A 22,206-nucleotide genomic window follows, 5' to 3' on the forward strand; every position below is an offset into this window, starting at 1 on the left:
TGCTTTGCCGCAGCGTCCTTCCCGCTCTCCACAACCCCGCGACCTGCCGCAGCCGCCGCAGCATGGCGCCGCCCCTCTGGGCACAGCATGCTCTCTCTGCGCCCCCACAGGCCTCTGCCAGCTCACACGCCAGCAGCAGCAGCGGCTGGCAGGCCTTCGAGCCGCTGCTCCCCGCCTCTTCCTCCGCCGCGCCTCTCTCTCGACCCGCACAGCGCTCTCGGCCGCGCTCCTTTCGTCTGACCTCGCCCGCCGTCGATGCGGCCAGCACGCGTCTCTCGCCCGCCGATGTCGTCACGCTGGTGCGTGCACTGCGGCTGGCGCATCTCGAGCCTGGGCCCGTCCCTGCTGCCGCTCCAAGCGCAGCCGATGCCGTCTACGAGCCAGGTGCTGCAGCGACAACGGCAACAGCCACGGCGGAGGCGCTCTTCATCGAGCTCGCGACCTGCATGTTGCCCTCGCATAGCGCCGCCTGGCTGCTCGACGTCGTTCGACAGTCCTCCTGGGCGCCTGCGTCTTCGCACAGCAGCGCCAACGAGCTCCTCATTCCAGCACACGCGACGCTCTCTTCGCTTCCAGTCCGCCCGCGCACTAGCGAGACGGGCAAGCGCGAACGCAAGCCGGCCGCACCGCCGGGCCTGGCGCCGGCATTGGCGCCTGTGCCCGTGCGCATGCGACGCCCGTACGGCAGTGGCAGAAGCAGCGGCGGCATGGCAGTAGAAGGCAAGCAAAGCTCAGAAGAAGCGGAAGTCGAGCGTGCCCTCTTGGCCTCTGCCGATACGTCGACGGGCGGAACGCAGCAGCCCGAACGAGCAGCCGAGCGAGAGAAGCGTCGGCGTGCCTCTGGGCGTCGACCAGCTGGCCCCCGTCCGCAGCCGCCTGTCGCACCAGCAGATGGACAGCCCTCGACGGAGTACGAAGCTGCATTGCGCGTCTATGAGAGCGCGATGGAGACTTGGACACGGCGCAAGGCGCGAGAAGAGAGGAGAGCGAAGCGGAAGGAGGAGCGGAGGCGGAGGGAAGAGAGGGAGGAACACGCGCTGAGGCTCCAGAAGCAGGCGCCCGACGACGACGAGGACGAGTGGCAGGACATCTCGTCTACCTCCACTGCCCAGCCACATGCCTCCACCTCGCATACCGAGGCTCCGCCGCTGCGTGCGTCGCAGAAGCCATTCAACGTCTACAATGCGCTTCCGGCACACATCAAGGCCAGACTGCCGAAGCGCGGGCGCGGAAGACCGTCGAATGAGCAGCGCAGAGTGTGGGAGGAGGAGCTGTTCAAGTACATGACGGAACAGGGAGAGGAGGTCAAGGGAGAAGGCTTTGCAATGTCTGGCGAGAGAGAACGAGCGCTCAACGCGACCTCGACACACGAACGGCGGCGCGACGAGGTGCAATCGGGCCACGACTCCTCAATGCTGCAGGTAGCGAACAGCTCTTCGCGCGCCCACAGCTGGACGTCGGCTTCCCGCACTTCCGAAGAGGTCGTCTCGGGCCCGGAGTCGGGCTTAGGCTCGGGCTATGGCTCGGGCTACGGCACGCCCTTGGGCGTCGCCGGCGCCGCCGACTTCGACGCGATGCCGCGGCCACCGCCTTTCGCGTCAGGGCATCTGCAAGAGCCGTGGCAGCATCATACGAGCGCAAGGAGCGAGAGCACACCTGCGAGCTTCGCCAGTGCACACTCCGGGTCTATCGAGCCTGCGTTGGATCCTAGTCTGGAGGACGCACCGACGTCCCAGGTGGAGGAGGCGTCACTGAGCGCCGCCGCGGCGTCCGCGGCCTTGACGCCGGGCCAAATGAGTGCGCCAGCACCAGCCGCGGCGGACGTGCACCTTCATCAGCAACCACTACAGCAGGAGGAGCCGCAGATCTACAACTTCGCGGCCATGGCATCGTCTCCGCGAGCTGCTGCGTCCGCTGTCTACTCTTCAGTCGAGCAGCCGCCGGCACACTTCTTTGCCGACTCCACGTGGCGCGCGACGACGCCCGATGCGCCGATGCCTGCGCCTCTTCCTCCGCTCGGTGGAGGCTGGACTTCGTCGCCAATGCGAGCCGTCACGCCCGAGCCTCCAGCGCCGTGGCTCTCTCCCGAGTACGCCGCACCGCAGCCGCGCTTCACGCCGCTGCGTCCTCGACCCGCACCGCCCGTCTTCGCACCCGCGTCTGCGGCTAGCTTCGGCTCGCCTCGCGTCAGGAGCAGGAGCAGCAATAGCAACAGCAGCGGCAGCGGCAGCGCGCTCACTACGGCACAGTGGCTTGCTAGAGCGACGCAGATGGCACAAGAGAGCGAGATGCCTTACATCCACGCCGTCGATGACCAGCGCATGGCTGCGTCGAAGGCCCTGGCCGGCCCCTCCTCCCCGCGAGCACATCAGCGCTGGTCGGGCGCGCAGGAGCCGCCGGCGAAGCGTGCGAAGGGACGGCCTCCCAAGCAGCATTCTCTCGACGAGACAGAGGCGAAAGAGACGGCCTCGCGGCTGCCGCTCCTCCCGAATGCGCGAGACGGCGTGGCATCGCAGGCCGGCACCTCGAGCGGCACGTCTGCCAGACGACCTGGACGGCCATCGGGCAGCCGCAAGCCTGCCGCAGCTGCTCCAGCCGTGCCTCTGCGCGAAGTGACGACGCGCAGTCGACGTGGCGGCCCGGCGCCGAAGATGCCGCTGCCTACCTTCTGGCTCACGCCGGCGCAGCGTGCCGAGAAGGCGCGCCAGCGGCGCATGGCTGCGCTCGCGCAGGTGGCGGAACAGCCGGTTGGCGAGACAGCGGAGGGAAGCGAGAGAGAGAAGAGCCCGTCCATGCAGGAGATGCTGGCGAGCTTTGCGGAGGAGATCAATGCTGAATAGCGACGTGGCAATGCATTCATACCCAGCGTGAGCATGTGAGAGGCCGGCTTAGCGTCGCCCGTCCCTGTCCCGATCCTTGCGCGAGTAGTCGCTCCTCTCCTCGCGTCTCCGCTCGCCGTCTCGATCTCCCCGATCATACTCCCTGCGTGGCGGCGGCGGGTGTCGCTCATCGCGATCCCTGGCGTAGGAGCCGCCGCCCCTGCGTCCATCGTCCCGCTCCCGCTCCCGCTCTCGCTCATAGCCCCGGTCCCGGTCTCGCCGCTCGTACCTGTCGTCCCGCCGCGGCGACCGTTCCCTCTCTCTGCGCTCGTAGCCTGAGCGCTCGCGGTCGCGCCTGTCTGGCGGCGGCGGTGCGCGCTCGTCAAAGTCGAACACCATCGCGCCGTTACCGCGGCCAGCGCGATACGTATCTCGTCTCGCACTCGCTCCGCCGCTTGCGCTGCCTGCTCGTCCGCCAGCGCCGCCGCCGCGGCCGGCCAGCCAGCTGGCGTGCAGCTTGCCGACGGACTGCGAGAAGTCGACCCAGATGCGCCGGTCATCGACGAGCACGTTCTGCATCTTGAAGTACGCCTGTGCTCGCGGTGTCAGCGGGAGGACGGTCACAAAGAGAAAGCTACGCACCTGCTCGGCCTGTGACTGCTCGTCGAACTCAATGAATGCATACTGCAGCGAGTCGCCGGACTGCGAGCCACGAGCAGTCAGTGAAGGTGCCTCGCCACAGCTTTACACCACTCACCTTGCGGTCCCTGATGACTTCGCAGCTGCGAATCTCTCCGAAGCGGCCAAAGATGAGGCGCAGATCCTCGCTTCGCGTGACCGGGTTGAGCTTGCAGACGAAGAGGATGTTCTCGGGCGGGCGCACATCGGCGTGCGCAATGTCGCCGACCATCTCGAGCGTCAGCGCCGCAGCAGTGGCATCGGCCTTGCGCTTCGTCTCGTCGTTCTCGTCGGGCAGAGGCGTTGGAGACCGCGAGAGCGTGGCGGCAGGACGCGCGGAGAGAAGCAGCGAAGGCGTCGGAGAGGGCGTGCGTGAGGGAATGGCGAGTCCAGCGAGCGGCTCGACGGGGTCATCTGAGCGCACGATCGTCAGCTGCGCGAATAAGCGCAGCGCTGTGCCAGGCCGCACACGCGCCGCAGGCGCGACATGCCCGCGCAGCAACCTCGCTGACTCTAGCTGCTCCACCAGAGCACGCCGCTCGGCCCCTCACCGCACAGCGAGGCAGCCTGCTCCCTTACACACATGCCTCGCAGCGCACTCACCGAGCACCTCGACATGCCTGATCCGAATGTCTCTCAGTGGCCGACCCTCGCCGTCGCACAGCTCCTTCTCAATCTTCTCCATCGTGCCGCCCTCCTCCATGCCCTCGACGACGCTGCCGATGAGTGCATGCTTGCCGTCCAGACTGTCCGCTGCGCCCAGTACCACGAACCACTGAGCGCCTGCCACTCTCCGGCTCTCGGGTCCCGTGCATGCCAGGCAGACGTCGCCGCGCCGCAGTGGCTTCTCGGAGCGACGCGGCTCGAACACTGCGGCTCCGCGAGCGCCCTCCACGCGGGCCCAGGACGAGCGAGAGTCGGTAGCGCTGCGAGCGGCGTTGCCTGGCTCGCGCAGGCCGGCCTGCACGAGAAAGCCGGGCAGCAGGTGGTGGAAGAGCGTGTTGGAGTAGGCCTTGCTGCGGCAGAGGTGCAGGAAGTTCTCGGCTGCCGGCGGCGAGAGCGCGGCGTCGAGGTCGATCTGCAGCGGAAGCGCAGTCAGCAGCGGTGGAGGCGGCGAGCAGCACAGCAGCACGCACGACGAGATCGCCGAGCGACGTCTCGAGCAGCACGGACATGCTTGAAGCAGGGACGCGCGGTGTGGTGGAGGTGCGGCAAGAGGCGCGCCGTGCGCCTCATGCGAAGACACCGAGTGCGGCGCAGCGCGCGGCCACGCTCGCCGCGGCCGTGCAGGGGGAGCACCGGCCTCGCTGCCTCGCAACACCCGCTCCTCACGAGCAAGGGCCATTGGTGGCATGTCGAGGCACGTTCGCAGGGCAAGACGCTGCATTACATCGACAATATCCACTACAGCGGCGCGCAGCTGCGCCTCGGCAGCGCAGCGCCGCCGCGTGCAGGCACAAGAGAGGGAGAGTGAGGCGTCGTGAACGGGATGGGGAGCTGCGCACGTGTCGCGCGTGTATGGAGCGGGGTGGAGTGTGTGTGTGGTGTAGAGGGTCATCGTTGAGGGAGCCGGAGAGGGAAGGAAACCGCGATGCGATGCGAAAGGGAGACGGAGCCGACGAGAGGAGAGGCGCGAGAGAGAGGCGGCAGTGATGGCTGCCAGAGCCTGAGAGAGATGCAGAGAGACGGAGCGGGAGACGATGCTGGCATGCTGGTCGCCGCCTAGTCGACGCGCATCGGGCTGCCCGGCACGACGCCCGCCTTGCCGGCGCCGTCGACGGGCTCGTGGCCGTGGGCGTCGAGGAACTGCGAGTGGATGCCGGGCGTGGCGCCGCCCTTATTCCGGCGGCCCAGCAGCGTGGCGTTGCCCATGTTGAGCTCGAAGCCGCGCTTGCGCCCGCTGCCGCGATCCCGCGTGCCGGCACGGCCGTCATACAGCGCCGCCTCGGCCAGTTTCCGGTCGGCGCCGCCGCGGCCCTGGTACTGCTGCGCCGCCTGGGCCTGCTGCTCCTTCTCGCGGCGTCGCTGCTCGATGGCGCGTGCTGCCTCGTCGCCGTGCTGCTTGCGCACCGCCGCCGTCGCCGCCTCGGCGCCGCCGTCCTCGTCCTCCTCGTTGAGGCCGACGAGCGGCGCCTGGCCGGCGGGCCCGCGTCGCCGGGCGCCCTCCTCCTCCATGCGGTGCACGGCGTACGTGACGTCGAAGGCCTCCTTGAGCTGGTTGATGCCGGGCGACATCATGCCCGCGCGCTTCTTCATGCTCTGCAGCAGCGGCGAGTCGAGCGGCATCTCGCTGGCCTTGGCGAGCGCAATGTCGGCCGTGTCGAGGCTGGGCACGGCGTCGCGCACGTTGCACCACGGATGTGCGAGGAACTCGTCGATGGTGAAGCGCTTCGACGAGTCGACGCAGAGCAGGTGCGTGATGAGGTCCTTGCTCGACTCGCTGATGTCGTCCCACCAGGGCGAGAGGAACGTGTAGTAGCCCTTGGCCACCTTCTCCGTCAGCACGCTGATGCTCTCGTCGTAGAACGGCGGGAAGCCGCAGAGCAGCGTGTAGAGCACGCAGCCGAGCGCCCACATGTCGACGCTCTTGCTGTAGCGCTCGTCCTTGACAATCTCGGGCGCCGTGTAGCCGACGGTGCCGCACGGCGTCATCGTGCTCTCCTCCCACACGACCTTGCTCAGGCCAAAGTCGGCAATCTTGACGCGGCCGATGCCGCCGCCGCCGATGCCCGGCATGTACTCGCCCTCGTCCTCCTTCTCCTCGTCGTATGGCCGCGCCTTGTTCTGCTTCGACGGGATGATCTTGATCGACTCGAAGAGCAGATTCTCGGGCTTGATGTCGCTGGAAGAGGACGTGTCAATGGCATGCGGCGGCGCCACCTCTCGCTGCCACTCACCGGTGCACCACGCCGCGCTCCTCGTGCAGGTAGCGGATGCCGTGGGCGACCTGCAGAATGACGTGCCGTGCGAGCGCCTCGCTGAAGTACGTGAGCTTGACGATCTGGTGGAAGAGCTCGCCGCCCTCGAGCAGCTCGAGCACGAGGTAGTAGTGGTCGCGGCTCTCGGAGAAGTCGAGCAGCTGCACGATGCCGGGGTGCTTGAGGTTGCGCATGATCTGCACCTCCTTGAGGATGTTCGCGCGCTGTGGGAGGGGAGAGAGAGGGCACAAGGGAGGAGAAGAGAAGAGAAAGAACGACGGCGCAGAACAGAAACAAGTGAAAGGAAAGGGCAATGCAAGAGAGAGAGGAGAGAAAGCGCGTCAGAGCCGGTGGATGGGGAACAGTGCCACGACGAGCGAGGCGGGGGCGTGCGCAGCGGGCGGACGGGGGCCACGCAAGCGCTGTGCAAGCCTCTCCCGGCGCCTCGGTCAGGAGCAGCTGCGTGCGGCACGACGCAGCCGGCGGCCGGGCCCTGCCCACGAAGGGCGGGCCCAGGCACGCCTGCCACGTCGGCGCACCAGCATAATCTCGCGACGTGTCTGCGCACAGCCCCGCACCGCAACTACGGCACATGCACGAACCTCTGTGACACGGTTCTTCTTGCGGAACTGCGGGTCGAGACGACCGTCATTCTGCTAGAGAAGGCGTGGCGCAAGAGAGAACGATGGAGTGGCGAGTCGCAGGCGCAAAGGAAAGAGGCAGGACGGGTGGGCGGGTAGAAAGAAAGGAGGCAGAGACGAAGAGTAAAAGGTGGCGAAGGGGTGGGGTGGCGCAAAGCGTGAGCGACGAGTTTGTGGGATGAGGAAAGCCGGGAGCCGCAGAAAGAGGCGCCAGGGCGCCAAGTTGAGGACTTGCGCGACGCTGGCCGACCGGATGCCCGCCAGGGCGCGCTGCCTGCTGGCCGCCGGCCGGGTGCATCGGCGAGTCGCAACAACGAGCAGGCAAAAAAGAAGAAGAGGAGATGAAAGCGCAGACGGACGGATGCAGAGGCCAGACACGTGCGGAGCGACTGCCGCAGCAGAGCCGATCCTTCTCGCCACCCCAGCCCTGGGCCTCAACCACGCGCGAGCGGACGAGCAACTCACCTGGTTGGAGTTGAGCTCGTACTTGCGCACGACCTTGATGGCCACCTTCTGGCCCGTCTTCTTGTCGCGCGCCTTGTACACGTTGGAGAAGGCGCCGCTGTGGAGTGGCAATCAGCGCGTGCTCGCCAGGACTGGCCCCGCGCAGCTCTACTCACTCTCCCATCTTGCAGAGCAGCGTGAAGCGCTCCTCGAGGCCCTCGTACTTCGGCATCTTCTCCGACGCGAGGCGCTCTTCCTCGACGATCTTGCTCGACTCGGGGTTGAACTGCGCCGAGTTGCCCTGGAAGCCGGCGGCGTGGTGCGTGGAGGAGCCCTGGTGCACGGCGTCGGCGAGGGCCGACTGGGCGACGCCCGAGTTGCCGCCGCGCGTGCCGCTGGCGTGCGTCGAGGCGCCGGCCTTGCTGGCGGACGACGAGGCAGAGGGCGCCGAGATGGTGCCCTTGGCGTGCGAGGTGCTGGACGAGGTCGTCACGCCGCCGACTCCGGGCTCGAGGTGGTCATGAAGCAACGGACCGTCGCCGTGGCCACCGTTGGATGCAGTGGCGCGCATGTCTTGAGACTGCGAGGGGTGTGTGCTGTCAGCCGCCGTGCGGGCCTGATTAGGCAGGAGGAGAACATATCGGCGGTGCCTGAGGTGTCATCATGGGCGAGGGGCCGTGCCGGCAAAGTGCCCCGCCGGACCCGCGGTGCGCCTCGGCAGAAGGACTCGCACCCCAACATAGCACACCTCTTTCCCTCTCGGCGCAGAACTCACGTGTGCAGCGGGCGAGGCCTGGGCAGAGGCGTCTTCGTTGCGGCCTGCTTTTCCGTGGCGGAGGATGTTCTTGAACTGGCCAAAGACCATGGTTCACGTCGGCGAGCCGCGCAGGGTTCGCTGTGCGGCGGGAGAGAAGGAGCTGGACACGGAGCAGCGGCTAGACGAGCTGAAAGTGCGGCGGTGCGAAGAGAGGAGAAGCTGATGAGACGCAGCAGCGGGCGGCGGTGCGATCACGAGCTGCAAGTGGAGCAGCGAGGGTCGAGAGGAGCGCGCAGATGCTGGAGCAGAGAGGCACGCGCGGGCAGGCGACACGGAGAGCGCGGCGTCGAGATGGAGCGTGTGGTGGAGTGTGGTGTGCGGTGTGCAGGAGCTCGGGAACGGGCGAGAGGGCCGTTCGGGGCTGGAGATGGTGGTGGAGAGGGTCGGGCCGGCGCACGCTGCAGGCCAAGCAGAGGGCCGGCCGCGGCGCGCGAGGCGCCGCGCAGCCATGACGCGCGCTGCTGCCGCCGCCTCGCGCTCGCTGCAGGTACAGCGCAGGCGCTGCTCAACACCGCATCGGCCCTCCCAGCGCAGCCAGCTCCAGCTCCAGCCCCAGCATGCAGCTCTCTCCACCCTGCTGAGAGCGCAGCGGAGGCGGCAGCCGCCTTGCAGCGCTGAGTCTGTCAATTCGCCGGCGGCAGCGCAAGGGCAAGGGCGAGATGCAGCGCTGCAGCACGCGGCGCGGTGACGATGCAGCGCCGCGGCGCTCGGCGGCAGCCCGGCAGCAGCACGGCACGGCAGCACGGCAGCGGCGGCGCTGCTACGGCCGTCCATGATCTCATCGAGCGGAGTTGCCCGACGTGGGCGCTCGTCCGGCGTGGCTGCAGCGCTCGTGCTGCGCTTCTGCCGCGCCCAACGTCGCCGGGGCTGGACCCCAGCGGACAGCGTCACCACCTCCGCGCTGCGCAGCACACCTGCTCCGCTCGAGCACCGGTGCGCTGCGACGTGTGCTGGTGATGGAGCCTCGAGCGCGCACGAGCGTCCGCCCCACTCGGCAGCGGGGCCGGCCGCGCCGCAACGCGCAGCTCCCAGCGGACAGCCTTGACGAAGCCGGGACGATGCGTTTGGAAGGTGCCGCAGCACGGCGGCAGGTGCAGCGAAGCAGCAAGGCGCTGCTTGCTGCGTGCAGCATGCATGCGTGCGTGCATGGCGGTGCATGCTGCGCTTGGTGGATGCTCAGCGCAGCGTCGCCCACGCACGAGGAGCAGCCCCGGCATGCAATGCAGGGCAGCTCGCCGAGCGGCAGCTCCCTCCCGGCCAGACGCTGCGCAGACCCGCGGCGCAAGCATGAAGCTTGAGGCGCCTATCGTCGTCGTCGACGACGCCGTCAGCTGTGCTGCGGCTCGCTCCCACCCGCATCGCCGCAGGGACTTGATCCGCCGCCGCATGGCCAACTCGCCGTGCGAACCGGCAGCGCGAGGAATCGCATGATGCGGCGCGGAGAGCGGCAGCGCGAGGCCAGCGCGCGTCATCCGCCGGCGCTTTTCCCAGCAGCGCCGCCCCCTGCGTCATCCAGGCGGGTGATCGGGGCAGCGCAGCCACGCCCGCCGTCACGGCCGCAAGGAGCGCCCCGAGATGACGCCTCGCCTTGGCGGCGGCTCAAGCTTCAAGCGTCGAGGGCCTCGCCTCATCCAAGGCGCAAGCTCGAGGGGCCAGCGCCGATGAGGCGGGCCGTGCTGCTAAATGCGAACACACGCGGCGCAGGGGCGCAGCCAAAGTGGCCGGCCCGGAATAGCGCGCCATGGCCCAGCTGCTCTCCTCCTCGAGGGGACGCTCTCTTAGACAGGTCAGCGCCGCAGAGCCGGGAGAATGAGCATCGTTAGCGAGGATGTGCGTGTGTGGGTGTGAGATGACATGTGGGAGCAGGCAAGGTGACAGGAGAAGGCAGCAGGACGGTGACAAGTGAGGAGGACCGTGTATGACGCGGAATGCAGCGTGGAAAGGGGTGTGGGACAGCGCCACGGTTAGCAGGAGTGGCTGCGCAAGGGTTGGACGAGACGAGGAGAGGACAACGACGAGCACGAGACGTTCAGTCGACCTCCTCGTCGCTCATGTCGCGCTTGACGTGCTCCTGGCTCGGCGGCGTGCGGAGCAGGTCGAGCTCTCCCATGCGGCCGGCCTCGCGCGCCAGCTCCTCGAGACCGCGGCAGCCAGCCTCTCGGCTCTTGAGCATGTCGCGGAAGTTGCTCAGCACGCCGACGAGGCCCGGCGAGGCGTTGCCGTCGGCCATGCAGGGCCCGTCCGTGTTGCGGCGAGGCGGTGCTGCCTCCTCGGTGCGCAGGCGCTTGGCGTACGACATGGGCATGTCCGTCTGCCGGCGTTGCTGCAGGCTCGGCTGTGCAAAGGCGGCGACGTTGGACATGTATGCGTCGGAAGGGCGTGCGGCAGCGGCCTCGTCGCGCTCGCCCGAGATGCGGCGCGCCTCGGCCAGCGCACCTTCGGCCCACGCCGCTTCCGAGGCGTAGAAGTGCGCCCAGGTGGCCGGAGCATGTTGCCGCGGAGCAGCTGCGACGGGCGGCGTAGAGACGGCGACGGCCGAGGGCATCTGACTGGAGGTGCTGGCGGCCAGCGGCGAGATGTGCTCCGAGTCGCGGCGCTCCACGTGGTGCAGGAACGGCTGGAACCGGGGCGCGGGCGCTGCCGGCAGCTCGGTGAAGCGCTCACTGTCGTCCTCCTCGAGCGCATCATGCGAGCGCTTCAGCGGCGAGGCATCGGCGCGGAACATGTGGCTGGCAAAGACGCCGTGCGACATCGGCGGCTGGCCCTCGTGGCGCTGCGTGAAGAAGGCGGCGCGTACGCGAGTCGTGCGCGGCGGCGATGGCGGGCGGGAGACGGCGGCCAGCTGCTCGACGGGCGGCGTCGACGGTGAGGCAGACACGAGGCGCGAGAGGACGAGCTTGGCGATGGCGCTGCGCTGCGCGGCCGAGAGCTTCACCTTGCTGCCGCTGTTCCGCGACGAGCCAGGCGAGCATGCGCTGGCGGCGCCGGGCGTGTGCGGGCTCGGCGCCGACGAGGGCGCAGACGAAGAGAGCGGCGAAATGTCCATCAGGTGTGGCTGGCGCTCAGCGACGTGCGGCAGCAGCGAGGCGAGCATCGGCGCTGCGCTACCTGCCGGCGATCCAGGCGAGGAGAGGGACTTGCGGTGCGGCAAGTGACGTGCCTTTGTGCGCGGTGAGGCGGCCGCGGCAGCCGATGTGCTCGCCTCAGCACCGCCGGCGTAGGCGTAGGCGTACTTCTGCAGCGGCGAGCTGCGTCGTGGGCCGACGTCGTGGCGCGCCAGGTCGGGCGCCGAGCCACGGCGAGAGCGCGGGGCGGTGCCGGCAAAGGCGCACGGCAGGACCTCGCTTTGGCGGCGCGTGGCGAGCGGCGAGGACATGATGGTGAGTGGAGAGGTGGAGTGAGGCAGAGGAAGTAGAGGGAAGGAGGGAGATGGTGATGAGGGAGATCCGGGAGAGCGGTAAAGGTGCTGGGACAGACGGCAGTGCACGGCAACAGCACGGAGAGAGAGGAGGCAGAGAGGAGCTGCGCCGAGAAGAGGCCGAGAGTCGAGTGCGCCTTTGGTTCGAGAGTGTGCGAGGCTCGAGGCTGAAGTCCACACAGCACGGCACCGGCAGCGAGAGGTGCGACGACGCCGGATCGATCGGGGAACGGGAAATGAGGGTGGGTGAGGAGAGGGGCAGAGGAGAGGCTGCAACAGCCGGCGGCCCATCGCAGCCGGCAGGGCATCGCATGTGGCGCCGGGCGGTGCGAGATCAGCACGCCACCCGCGTACCGGCGCAGCGGCAGGCCAGATGCAGCCGCGCGCGGCACGGCGCCTGTGTGCCTGGCCTCGCACGCGGGCTGAACCCTGAGGAGCCGAGCTGGGGGCCGGACACTGGCCCTGCGCCGCGCTCGGCACCGCAGCTGCACCGCAGCCGCGCGACAGAGCCTAGGCGCCGCGCCTGCGCTTGCGCTCGCTCTCGCGCGTCTCGCCCTCGCGCCTCGTGCTCGCCCGGCCGGCCCATCCGGCGCGGGCCCACCGCCGCACCGCCCGCCGCCGCCGCTTCCGAGCGCGAGGCAAGCACGAGGGCGAGCCTATCGATCTCTTACGCGGCCCGCTCCGCCGTCGGCATGCCACCTCGTCCTGCCCAGCCTGCCGCTGCGCTCTGGGCCATCGTCGGAGCCTTGCGCCCGCAGCTGGGGGTATTCCGGGCCTCTCTCCTCTCCGCTCGGCTGCAGAGAGAGAGAGGCTCAGCCGCGAGCACAGCATCAGGCGGCGCGCACTACGCCCTGAGGTCGCCCTAGCACCACAAACCGGCGGCATCGGAGCGTCGACTGCCGCTTGGCTCCTGCCGCTGCGGCTCTGGCTTGCGCTTCAATTGGCGCAGCAGCGCAAGCCCGAGCGGCAGAGCTGGGCCTTCCGGCTTCGAGCGTCGCCAGACTCGCAGAAGCGCCGTCGGAAGCGCGATATTTTGAGACCGTCGTGCAGCGCAGCCTTTGCAGCTGCAGCACAGCGGCATCGCATCTGCAGAGCCAGCACCAGCGAAGAATCGTCATGCTACCGCTGCGACTGCGAGCGCAGGCCCGTCTCGAAGATCCAGACCAGCTCAGGAACGCCTGTCTGGGCGCTGCGTCTGCAGCAGGCCGCGCCTCACCACGCGGCACGCCCACATGCGGCACGGAGAGCAGCCTCGGCAAGCAGCAGCGCAGATCCCGGGCCGGGCGGCAGATCGATGTCGTGCGAGCCTCTGGCCGCCGCCGCAGCGACCTGGGAGCTCCACGCTCGGCGTCGCAGCGAAGAGCGAGAATCAACCGAGCAGCGCACGCCGCAGCCGCATCTGCGCTGAGGCTGCCATGGCCGCAGCCACGGCTGGCGGAAGAGCCGAGCGAGGCGGGCGCAGCGCAGACGCAGCACGAGGCGAGGTCCTTTGGCGGAGGGCGCAGCGCTGCGGCGCTCGTGCAGACGCCGGCAGCTCGGGCAAACAGGCGGAAGCGCATCTCCCTCTTGCGCAGCAACGAGCGAGCGAGGGCGAGACGCTGCCGCTGCTTGAAGCGCCGACAGCGAGCGCCGAGAGAAGCCCGTGCCCGCTCTCGGCGCCGGAGATCTTTCGTGTGCGGCGGGAGGCGACGGCATGCGGGCGTGCTGGGGGCTGCCAGCCTGCCGCCTCTCTGGCTGACATGTCCTTGAGCAGCTTGACAGCGGCGCATCGACGATTGGATGCCTGTCTCTGGAAGCTCGGGTCTGCAGGCTGCTAAGGGCTGCAGCGCTGCTGGGCACACATCATCACTCGCGCCTCGTGCTCGCTGTCTCGAGACGGGAAGGCATGCCATTGATCTCTGCCGGTCCCTGTTGCTCCTCGCAGCCTTGTGCCAGCAAGAGGTCCTCCTCACTTGCTCGAGGTGATCTGAGCGCTACGCAGCCCTCCCTCACGCCGAGAGGCGTCCGGCACCTTGTCATCGCTGGGAGACGCATCGCCACCGTGCGCAGCTCGCGCCTTGCCGCAGCGGATCCCCGCTCATTTAGGCTGGACCCATGGTGCTCGCTGAGAGAAAGCGGACCGCGAAACTTCCGCCGCTGTGTTGTTCTCGCCCTCGGAGACATTTGGCACACAAAAGCTCACGGAACGCAACACTTGCGAGTGCAGCGAAGGGTGGCGCACGTCGGAGCGAGAGGGGGCGGATATGCATCGGCGACTGCCGCGGCGCGCCGCTCCCACAGCGCCAGCAGGCGCGGCCGTGGCGTGCGGTGCGGAGCTCTTCGGCGACTGCCAGACGTCCCGCGTGCAGCCTCCGCACATGCCGCCAAGCCGCCACCGCACCCTGAGCGTGCAGAGCGCACAGAGCAGGACAGCTGCACAGAGCGTCTGCGCATGGAGCCAGCCTTACAGTATCTGATTAGCGCGGGAGAGCGCCACTGGGCGTGGCCCGCCAGCAGCGGACCCTCGGCGAGAGGCCGGCTCTAGACCGCAGCGGGGCCCGCCATTTGCCTGCCCGCTCAGCGACGTCCGTGCGCACCAGCCCGCAACCAGCCAGCGCAAGGGACAATGCAATCGGTTCATAGGTCGTGAGGCAGAGTACATGAGGGAGCAGGCCAAAGCGGGAATGGGAGAAGGGAAGCGGAAGCGGAGCAGGCGCAGAGCTACGCGAACTGGTCCTCGATGTCGGCTGTGTCGCCGTCGATGTCGCCCGAGTCGCCAAAGGTCTGTGGGAGGACAGCAGGTCAGCACATTGCGGTCACGCATCGCACACGTCAGCACTCACAAGGAAGGCCGTCGGGCGGTGCACCTCGGCCCAGAAGGGCTTCGGCACGTCGAGCTCGTAGCTCGTCTTCATCGTCGGCGTCCACTGCGCGCTGAGCGAGAGGCCGTAGTTCCAGCGGCCCTCGGAATGCGCCGGCACGAGCGTGGTGCCGAGGATGCGGTCGGAGAGCAGCAGCTGGACGCGCTCGCCGAAGGCGCGGTCGAAGCCCTGCGGGTTGCCCGCGGCGTCCATGGCGCTCAGCTTGCGGCCCCACTCGAAGCCCGCGACGCTGAGCGAGTAGGCCGAGACGCTGACGGAGCCGGGCGTGAAGGCGCAGGTCATGCACACGCTGCTCGCGCCCCACTCCTGGTGCGCAGCCATGGTGCGCGCGTGCGTGACGACGTCCTCGGGCGCCAGGTAAGCCTGGTCCACCGCCTGCGTCTTGATCCAGCCGAGCGGCTCGAGGTCCTTGAGCATGTAGTCGTGCTGCGGCAGCTCGGCGGGCAGCTCGACGCCGTTGTTGCTGCCGCGCTGCGGCACCCACACGATGACCTTGATCTCTTTGACCGACGGCGCATCCGCCGGCGACGAGCCGTACATGTAGCCGGCGACCTGCGTGCGCAGGTCGGCGTTGCAGATGAACGTCTTGATGAGGTTCTTCGGGCAGACGTAGGTGATGGCGCCGGCGTCCTCCTTGATGTCCTCGTTGGAGACGTACAGGTGCTGGCAACGCAGCGGCAGGTTGGTGGCGCTGAGTGCGCGCACGCGCCAGTCGCTCTTGCTCGAGAAGGCCGTGTTGCCGTACGCCGTCGTTGTGGTGACGAGCAGCTCGTCGCCGTGCACGTTGGCCGTGCGCGTCTGCGTCGCCGTCACCTGCGCGGCGGCCTCGGCGCCCTTTTCGAGCTCCTGCATCTGCTGCCGCTGCACCGACGGCGCCGAGATCTCCATGCCGAGCAAGATGTCGCGGATCTCGCTCGACGTCAGCGACGCGACGTTGACCGAGTTGCGCTTGCCGTAGTCCTGCAGGATCAGGTCGCGCAGCGCAATCTCGACCTTGATCCACTCGTCGTCGGAGAGCGTCGGCCAGATGTGGTGCGGCTCCGTGACCGTGCTGACGTTGGGCCGCAGAATGATCTTGGCCTTCTCCTGGTTGACGTGCAGCGCACGCAGCAGCAGCAGGCAGCGCGAGAAGGCCGTGTACGACGAGATGCTCTTCAGCCAGTCGTCGTACAGCGAGTAGAGCACCATCTGCGGGCCCTTGGCGCCGAGGATCAGGTCGCCGAACTTCTCGAGCTTGACGAGCGCCTGGAAGGGAATCTGCAGCTCCGAGCCCTTGATGGTGATGTTCGGGAAGTCGAGCAGGTGCACCTCGAGCGGGTCGAGCATGCCCTTGCGCGTCACGATGATCTGCTTCGGCTGCTCCTCGACGGGCAGCGAGCGCACGAGCGACGTGACCTCCTCGGCGCACTTCCACTTCGCCAGCTGGCCGAGACGCTTCTGGCCCGCCCACACGGACGTGTGGATGACCTTGAGGAACACCTGGCCCGTGCGCGGGTTGAGGATGAAGATGGCGCCGTTGATCGGCTTCGTGACGAGGTTGCCCTCGAACGTGCGGTGGATCGTGACGCGGTACACGTTCGTGTCGTCGACCATCCAGATGACGGCGTTGCCGAAGAGCTCGGCGTAGTTGGCCGAGTTGAGGTACGGCTCCGTCGGCTCGGAGCTGTACAGCTGCAGGCCCTTGCGGATGCGCTCGCGCAGCACGTGCAGCGCCGGGTTCGCCTTCATGATCTTGGCCATGGCCTGCTGGATCAGCGGCTTGCTGCCGGGGAACCAGTTGCCGTATGCGCTGTGCATCGTGTACGCCAGGTCGACGGCGATGAGCGCGCCCGTCGCCGACGGGTAGATCGACGTGCTGTCCGACGAGTAGTCGAGGAACTTGGCGCGAGCATAGCGCTCCACATCGTGCGAGTCAAAGTCGCCCCAGCGCAGCTGCACGTCGAGCCACCACTGGAGAGGGAAGGATATCAGCAAGTGCGGCAGCGACGCCCACAGACAGCACGCACCTTGTTTGAGCTCGTGCCGTCGAGCACGTCGCGCGAGTCGGTCAGCAGCGACGGGCGGCTCATCGGCCACTTGTAGCTGGCGAAGAGCAGCACGTCGGCACAGCTCGAGTTCATCTTGTACGACTTGCGCGGGTGGATCGTCTCCTTCTGCACCGTCTCGATCTGCAGCGCCTCGAGCTCCTGGTCGAAGACCTGGCACAGGTCCATCACGACGGACTCGTGGATCTTCTGCCACAAGTGCGCGCGGAAGATCTGGATGTACGAGATCTTGAGCGTCGGCAGCTTGCCGTGCATGAAGATGCCCGTCAGGTCGAGCTGCACCTGGAAGCCGACGTAGACGTTGGCGCGGTTGAGCGTCGGCGACCACCAGAGCGTGAAGCGACGGTTGGGAATCTGGTTGAGACCCGAGCGCTGCGCGTTGGTGAGCTTCTTGCTCTTCATCGACTCCTCGAAGCCGCTGGCCTTCTCCCAGAAGAGACCCTCCCACGTCGTGAAGGCCGTCGCGGCGAACAGCGTGTGCTCGAGGATGCCCTCCACACCGCCGAGCGCGGCAATGACGTCCACGCGGTAGTTGTTGAGCGCCCACAGCTTGCCGTCGTGCCGCTGGTTCGTCCACATGAACGGCGAGTGGCGCAGCAGGCGGAACTGCGTGAAGTACTCGCGCAGGCGCCAGCTCTTGTCGTAGCTGAGAATCGTGCGGTCGCGCTGGAAGAGCGTGTTGATGCGCGGCAGGCCGCGGTCCCAGCTGTCCTCGAGGTCCTCGAGCGTGAGGCGGCGGTTCTGCGCGGCGGCCTCCTTGCGCTTCTGCGCGTACTCCTGCCACACGCGCGCGCTGTCGGTGAACTCGGCCTCCCACGGCTGGATGTAGCGATACAGGTTGGGAATCAGCTGGTCCTCCTCGTGCGTCATGCCGGAGCGGAAGTGCGTGATGCCCGTGTCGGTCTGCTTGCTCCAGCGCAGGTCGGAGGCCGGGATGAGGCAGTGCGACATGCTCAGCATGCCCAGGCCGCCGAGCTCCTTGGGCGTGTAGAAGACGGCCGGCGGGAAACGGCTCGGCATCTTGGAGTTGAGGCCCATCTTGACGCGCGTCTGGCACTTGTTCTCGGCAATGACGAGGTACTCGAGCAGCTCCGTCGTGTGCACGACGGCCTCGCGGTAGTACGTCATGAGGCTGATGAGCGTCGTGTTCCACTTGCTGATGATCTTGGCAAACGTCGTGGCGCCGGCGGCCATGAGCGTCTGGCGGATGCGGTTGCGGAACGCCTGGATGCCCTCGTCGGACACGCGCACGTACGCCTGGCTCGTGCGCTCGCCCGAGTCGGTGTGCACGAGCGACCAGACGCCGTCGCGCTCGTCGTGCACGTCGCCCGCGCGGCACTTGGGCAGGATGCGGATCTCGAAGTTCTGCATGCTGAACAGCAGGTTCGGGTTGTCCTTGCTGTACACGCTGACGAACGTGTCGTCCCAGTCGATCGTCGTGAGCGCGCGCGGCAGGCGGTTCTTGATCTCCCAGAACGCGGCGCGGCCGAGGTTTACGTCGTGCTTGATGAGGCGCATGCGGCAGTCGCGCGGCCAGCACTTGCGGTTCGCGTAGCCGATGAGGTTCGAGTTGTTCGGGTCCGGGTTGGCGCTGAGGTAGCGCTGGATGAGGTCGCGCGACTCGTCGGCCGTGAAGCGGAAGAAGATGTGGATGCGGTCGACGTAGCGCGTGTACATGCGGATCGGGTGCTTCGTCTCCGTCGCCGTGTCGCGGAACTGCAGGAAGCCGTTGGGCATCTGCGGCGGGCCGGCCATCTCCGACGCGCGCTGCAGGCCGAGCACGAGCAGGTCGAGGATGAGGCCGTAGTACTGGAACACGAAGCCCGAGAACTGCAGGCCGCGGATGAGGCCGTAGGCATTGACGTGCGCCATGTCCTTCCACACGATCGAGATGTTGTTCTTCGACGTGATGTAGTCGGCCAGGTTGGAGTCCATGATGAGGCGCAGCAGGCGGTTCAGCAGCGTCAGGTCCATCTTCTCGTACACGCGCGCCAGCGTCGTCTCCATGAGCACGTTGCACTGCCCCTCGGCCGTCTCCCACACGCCGTCGAGGTTGTTGATTGCGTTGCACCACTTGTACACCAGCAGCGGCGGCGGCTCCTGGTCGCTGGGTTTGATCCACGCCGGAAAGAGCTGCCGCTTGTCCGCCTCGTAGCAGAGGTACTGGTCCAGGTACGCGTCCGTGATCTTCTCGATCGGCTCGACGTCGTACGTGGGGATGAGCTTCTCGTACGTGTCGAAGAACTCGAGGCCGACCTCCTTGAAGGCGCGCTGCGTGAGCATCAGGCGCTTGATGCGCGCCAGCGTCTCGTGTGGGTTGTCGAAGGCCTGCTCGACGAGCGCCAGCTCCTCGCGCTGGTTCTGATTCAGGCGGCCCTTGACGCTGTACGCCTCCTTGAGCTTCTCGAGCGCGAGCACGAGGAGCTTCGTGTCGTGCTTGAAGTTGAGCGACGGGAAGGGGATCGGCTGGAAGCGCCGCGACTCGAGCCAGTGCACCGTCGACGTGTAGATCGCCACGGCCGACTCGGACGTGATGTAGGGGCCGTCCTTGAGGTACGAGTTCTGGCGCTCCTGCTCGGCCTTGAGGTAGAGGCGCGTGAGGCGGCCGAGGTTCTTGCGTGCGACCGTCTTGTCGACGGTGGCGCCGCGGCGGATGCGCTCGCGGTTGTAGTGCGCCACCGACGTCCACCAGTCGGACTTGCTCTTGATGTAGCGCAGGATCAGGTTCTCGACGGGCACGGGCATGCCGGGCACCTTCCACGGCACGTTGGCCTTCCAGCAGCGCCACGCCTCGGACAGGTGCTGCATGATCGTCTTAGCCTTGTTCTGCTTGACGCCGTCGGGCAGGTTGTCGAGAATGTCGTGCATCACCGCGGCACGCAGCTCGAGGTCGAAGTGCGACTCGACACGCTGCTTCGTCACCGTCGTCGAGTTGTTCTTGCTGTTGCGGCCCTCGAACTGGCGCGCCAGCAGGTTGCCAAGCCAGCGCTCGAGCAGCGGCGTGATGCCGCGCAGGAAGAACATCCAGATGCGCCACGACGGCGCCCAGAAGCCGACACCGGGGCCCTTGCCGACCGGCCCGCTGTTAAAGCGGTGGTAGATGACGTGCTTGAGATCCTTGCACGCGCGGATCTGCCGCATGATGCGGTACTTGTACCGGTACGCGCCCGTCAGCTGGCCGATGTGGTTGAACGTGAACTGCAGGCCGTCGGCGAGCTGGAAGGCATCGACGTTGCCCAGCCGGTACATCACGAAGCTGTCGACGACGAGCTTGACGAGGCGCGCCATCTCGCGCACAAGGTGGAAGGCGTTGCCGAAGCGCGACTTCTTGCGCTCCTTGGTCGTGAGCGTCTTGACGGGCTTGAGCGAGAAGTTGTGGTCGAGATGCAGGTACGTGAGGCCCTTGCGCGCGACGAGCAGTGAGAGCATGTTGTGCGCCTGCCGCTCAACCTGCAGGCCCGCCTCGACCCAGTCGATGCTCGTCTGCTGGAAGAACTTGGTGCCCTTGAGCTGCTTGAGCAGGTACTTGCGCGTGTGGCTCTTCGGCGGGCGCGAGCCGAGCGAGTTGGCGACCCAGCGCTTCAGCAGCTTCTGGTACGAGACGCGCGTCTTGACGGGCAGGCCCGTCGGCGCGTGCTCCTGCCACCACGAGCTGATGAGCGGAATGTCGAGCACGCGGCGCATGCGGCCCGAGCGCTGGTTGTACGGCGCCGGCGCCCACCACAGCGCGATGGCGTCGGCCGTGAGCTCCTGCGTGAGCTCCTCCTCGGCCAGGAACGGCGCGACGTGGTCGGGCAGCGTGAAGGCGATCTCGTCGGGCAGGTCGTCGTCGCCCTCGACGCCGACGCCGAAGACGTCGTCCTCGTGCGCCACAACCGGCTCGCCGTCGTCGAACACCGGCCGGAAGGCGTCGGCGTTGGCGAGGCCGCGGCTCGAGATGGGGTTGAGCACCGGGTCAAAGTAGAATGCCGGCAGGTCCGGGTCGTCGGTGCGCACGTAGACGTTGCGCGGCTCGTGGTACACGCCGAGGTGCACCGAGCGCGGGCGACTGTTGTACAGGTGCGGGAACGCGACCTTGTACTCGGTGCGGATCTGGTGCCGAATGATCACCTTGCGGATATCGTTGAACTCGTCCCAGTCGGCGTTGTGGTCCTCGACGTCGGTGAAGAGCGGCTCGAACTTGGGGCCGCCGGGGATGGCCACGTTGAGCGCCTTGGCCGTGAAGAAGCTCTTGTCGTCGAAGAGGTAGTGGTAGTTGCGGTCGCCGGCCGTGTCAAAGTCGCTGAGCAGCGTCTTGCCGATGCGGTGCAGCGCCGACATCTTCGGCAGGTCGAGCGACCACGTCTTGTACGAGGGGCCGTTGACGTAGCGCGGGTTGTCCGACAGCGGCTTGTGGTCGTAGAACCAGTCGATGATCGGCGCGTCCTCCTCCTCGTCGAGCTCGAGCTGGATCGCCTCTAATGGCTCGACGTCGAGCAGGTTGTCGCCGTAGTCCAACGGCGGCTCCTCGTCGTCGAACGGCGGGAAGCGCATGCGCTTGAAGTGCCGGCGGTCGCGCTTCTCGCGCCGCATCGCCAGCCACATGGCCGCCCACTGGGCGTGGTAGACTGGCTCGATCACGCGCGGAATCTGCGGGAGTGTGAGAGAGTGGCGCGGCATCGCAAGCTGTGCTGGCACGCACCTCATTGACAAACGAGATGGCGCCCGTGATGTGGTACAGCACCGGCACCTCGCGCACCTGCTCCCACGGCATCGGGATGTTCTCCAGCAGCTTGAGCATGGCGTGCGGCAGGTACTTGAGCGCACCGAGATGGCTGCGCTGCGGGTCAGCCTGCGCACTCCACAACTAGCCTTCAATCGACGCACACTCTCTTGTCGCTGCGGAACTTGCGGTTGCTCATGTCGCCGTGATCCTTCATGATCTTGCGCAGGTGCTCCGGCGGCAGCTCCTGCTTGCCCGTGTCGATGATGCCCGTCTTGCCCTTGCGGTCGCCGAAGCGCCGCGACTGCGTCTGCGTCCACTTCTTGGACTTTTGTGCGAGCGCGGCCGCCGAGAGCGACGACGGCTCGCCGGTCGACGGGCCGGCATGCTCATGCGGCGTCGCCACAAAGCCGGGCGGCGGCGGCAGCTTGGAGCTCGAGGCGCCGTTGGCCTGCCGGCCCTTGGGCCCCGTCGGCGCACCGGCAAAGCCCGGCGGCGGCGCCGTGGTCGGCATGCTGGGCTGCGGAGAGGCGTGCGCCAGCTGCTGCTACACGAGGCGGCTCGAGGGTGGCGGCGGCGAGCGGAGCGCTCGGGTATGCGGGCGCGGGAAGACGAGGTGTCTGTGTGCACCTGTGCCGCAAGCGTCGAGGGAAAGGAGGGTGGGGAGGGGCGGGACAGGGTCGTGGCGGAAGGAGCACAGGAAGCAGCAGCGCTGCAGTGGCGCCGCGTCGCGCAGCGCAGGGACGAATGGTCGTGCGGCGGGGCGCGGCACGTGACGCGCGGATGGGGTAACGCTGGGCGGCGCGAATACAAACGCCGGCAGGGTGCAGCCGCGCGGATACAACTCGGCAGGCGCGAATACA

General features: G+C 67.7%; 8 protein-coding genes across 8 annotated transcripts; 1 reads left to right on the forward strand and 7 right to left on the reverse strand.

Annotated features, from left to right (window-relative positions):
- Positions 1-26: 26 nt before the first annotated feature.
- Positions 27-2,866, forward strand: FA09DRAFT_332246 (hypothetical protein). The gene has a single exon (XM_025743379.1). It carries the CDS (start codon positions 63-65, stop codon positions 2,838-2,840), a length of 2,778 nt encoding a protein of 925 aa, XP_025595624.1. The 5' UTR covers positions 27-62; the 3' UTR covers positions 2,841-2,866.
- Positions 2,867-2,888: 22 nt separating this feature from the next.
- Positions 2,889-4,672, reverse strand: FA09DRAFT_341267 (cyclophilin-like protein; the record flags this gene model as incomplete). Its single annotated transcript, XM_025744423.1, has 5 exons — positions 2,889-3,410; positions 3,462-3,521; positions 3,577-3,911; positions 4,101-4,575; positions 4,634-4,672. 5 exons carry the CDS (start codon positions 4,670-4,672, stop codon positions 2,889-2,891), a joined length of 1,431 nt encoding a protein of 476 aa, XP_025595625.1.
- Positions 4,673-4,974: 302 nt separating this feature from the next.
- On the reverse strand, positions 4,975-8,754 carry FA09DRAFT_362985 (Pkinase-domain-containing protein). The gene is made up of 6 exons (XM_025745538.1): positions 8,276-8,754; positions 7,677-8,080; positions 7,522-7,618; positions 7,018-7,071; positions 6,395-6,639; positions 4,975-6,339 (listed from the first exon to the last, which is right to left on the reverse strand). The coding sequence occupies exons 1-6, from the start codon at positions 8,363-8,365 to the stop codon at positions 5,220-5,222; spliced, it is 2,010 nt and encodes a 669-aa protein (XP_025595626.1). The 5' UTR covers positions 8,366-8,754; the 3' UTR covers positions 4,975-5,219.
- A 414-nt stretch (positions 8,755-9,168) lies between these two features.
- On the reverse strand, positions 9,169-10,145 carry FA09DRAFT_332248 (hypothetical protein). The gene has a single exon (XM_025743380.1). It carries the CDS (start codon positions 9,787-9,789, stop codon positions 9,205-9,207), a length of 585 nt encoding a protein of 194 aa, XP_025595627.1. The 5' UTR covers positions 9,790-10,145; the 3' UTR covers positions 9,169-9,204.
- FA09DRAFT_332249 (hypothetical protein) lies at positions 10,119-11,993 on the reverse strand. The gene has a single exon (XM_025743381.1). It carries the CDS (start codon positions 11,691-11,693, stop codon positions 10,347-10,349), a length of 1,347 nt encoding a protein of 448 aa, XP_025595628.1. The 5' UTR covers positions 11,694-11,993; the 3' UTR covers positions 10,119-10,346.
- Positions 11,994-12,390: 397 nt separating this feature from the next.
- Positions 12,391-13,728, reverse strand: FA09DRAFT_148286 (hypothetical protein). Its single transcript, XM_025739168.1, has one exon. The coding sequence runs from the start codon at positions 13,625-13,627 to the stop codon at positions 12,566-12,568; it is 1,062 nt and encodes a 353-aa protein (XP_025595629.1). The 5' UTR covers positions 13,628-13,728; the 3' UTR covers positions 12,391-12,565.
- On the reverse strand, positions 13,724-14,313 carry FA09DRAFT_148351 (hypothetical protein). Its single transcript, XM_025739169.1, has 2 exons — positions 13,906-14,313; positions 13,724-13,746 (listed from the first exon to the last, which is right to left on the reverse strand). Exon 1 carries the CDS (start codon positions 14,166-14,168, stop codon positions 13,914-13,916), a length of 255 nt encoding a protein of 84 aa, XP_025595630.1. The 5' UTR covers positions 14,169-14,313; the 3' UTR covers positions 13,724-13,746; positions 13,906-13,913.
- Positions 14,314-14,327: 14 nt separating this feature from the next.
- On the reverse strand, positions 14,328-21,991 carry FA09DRAFT_362987 (PROCN-domain-containing protein). Its single transcript, XM_025745539.1, has 5 exons — positions 21,508-21,991; positions 21,323-21,455; positions 16,603-21,270; positions 14,558-16,546; positions 14,328-14,498 (listed from the first exon to the last, which is right to left on the reverse strand). The coding sequence occupies exons 1-5, from the start codon at positions 21,855-21,857 to the stop codon at positions 14,436-14,438; spliced, it is 7,203 nt and encodes a 2,400-aa protein (XP_025595631.1). The 5' UTR covers positions 21,858-21,991; the 3' UTR covers positions 14,328-14,435.
- Positions 21,992-22,206: the final 215 nt, after the last annotated feature.

This window comes from Tilletiopsis washingtonensis (genome assembly GCF_003144115.1).
Source record: "Tilletiopsis washingtonensis strain MCA 4186 unplaced genomic scaffold FA09scaffold_23, whole genome shotgun sequence".
Lineage (NCBI taxonomy): Eukaryota > Fungi > Basidiomycota > Exobasidiomycetes > Entylomatales > Tilletiopsis > Tilletiopsis washingtonensis.

What these genes read in the sequence shown, in the direction of transcription:
- FA09DRAFT_148351 (XM_025739169.1), bottom strand. Translation starts at nt 14,168, where the DNA reads ATGCGCAGACGCTCTGTGCAGCTGTCCTGCTCTGTGCGCTCTGCACGC.
- FA09DRAFT_148286 (XM_025739168.1), bottom strand. Translation starts at nt 13,627, where the DNA reads ATGGCATGCCTTCCCGTCTCGAGACAGCGAGCACGAGGCGCGAGTGAT.
- FA09DRAFT_362985 (XM_025745538.1), bottom strand. Translation starts at nt 8,365, where the DNA reads ATGGTCTTTGGCCAGTTCAAGAACATCCTCCGCCACGGAAAAGCAGGC. An exon ending in AGAAGAACCGTGTCACAGAG is followed by an intron (nt 6,640 to 7,017) that starts GTTCGTGCATGT and finishes CCCCTCCCACAG; the next exon opens with CGCGCGAACATCCTCAAGGA. An exon ending in GAGCGCGGCGTGGTGCACCG is followed by an intron (nt 6,340 to 6,394) that starts GTGAGTGGCAGC and finishes GTCCTCTTCCAG; the next exon opens with CGACATCAAGCCCGAGAATC.
- FA09DRAFT_332246 (XM_025743379.1), top strand. Translation starts at nt 63, where the DNA reads ATGGCGCCGCCCCTCTGGGCACAGCATGCTCTCTCTGCGCCCCCACAG.
- FA09DRAFT_332248 (XM_025743380.1), bottom strand. Translation starts at nt 9,789, where the DNA reads ATGACGCGCGCTGGCCTCGCGCTGCCGCTCTCCGCGCCGCATCATGCG.
- FA09DRAFT_332249 (XM_025743381.1), bottom strand. Translation starts at nt 11,693, where the DNA reads ATGTCCTCGCCGCTCGCCACGCGCCGCCAAAGCGAGGTCCTGCCGTGC.
- FA09DRAFT_362987 (XM_025745539.1), bottom strand. Translation starts at nt 21,857, where the DNA reads ATGCCGACCACGGCGCCGCCGCCGGGCTTTGCCGGTGCGCCGACGGGG. An exon ending in TTCCGCAGCGACAAGAGAGT is followed by an intron (nt 21,456 to 21,507) that starts GTGCGTCGATTG and finishes CCCGCAGCGCAG; the next exon opens with CCATCTCGGTGCGCTCAAGT. An exon ending in ACCGCCCGACGGCCTTCCTT is followed by an intron (nt 14,499 to 14,557) that starts GTGAGTGCTGAC and finishes GTCCTCCCACAG; the next exon opens with ACCTTTGGCGACTCGGGCGA.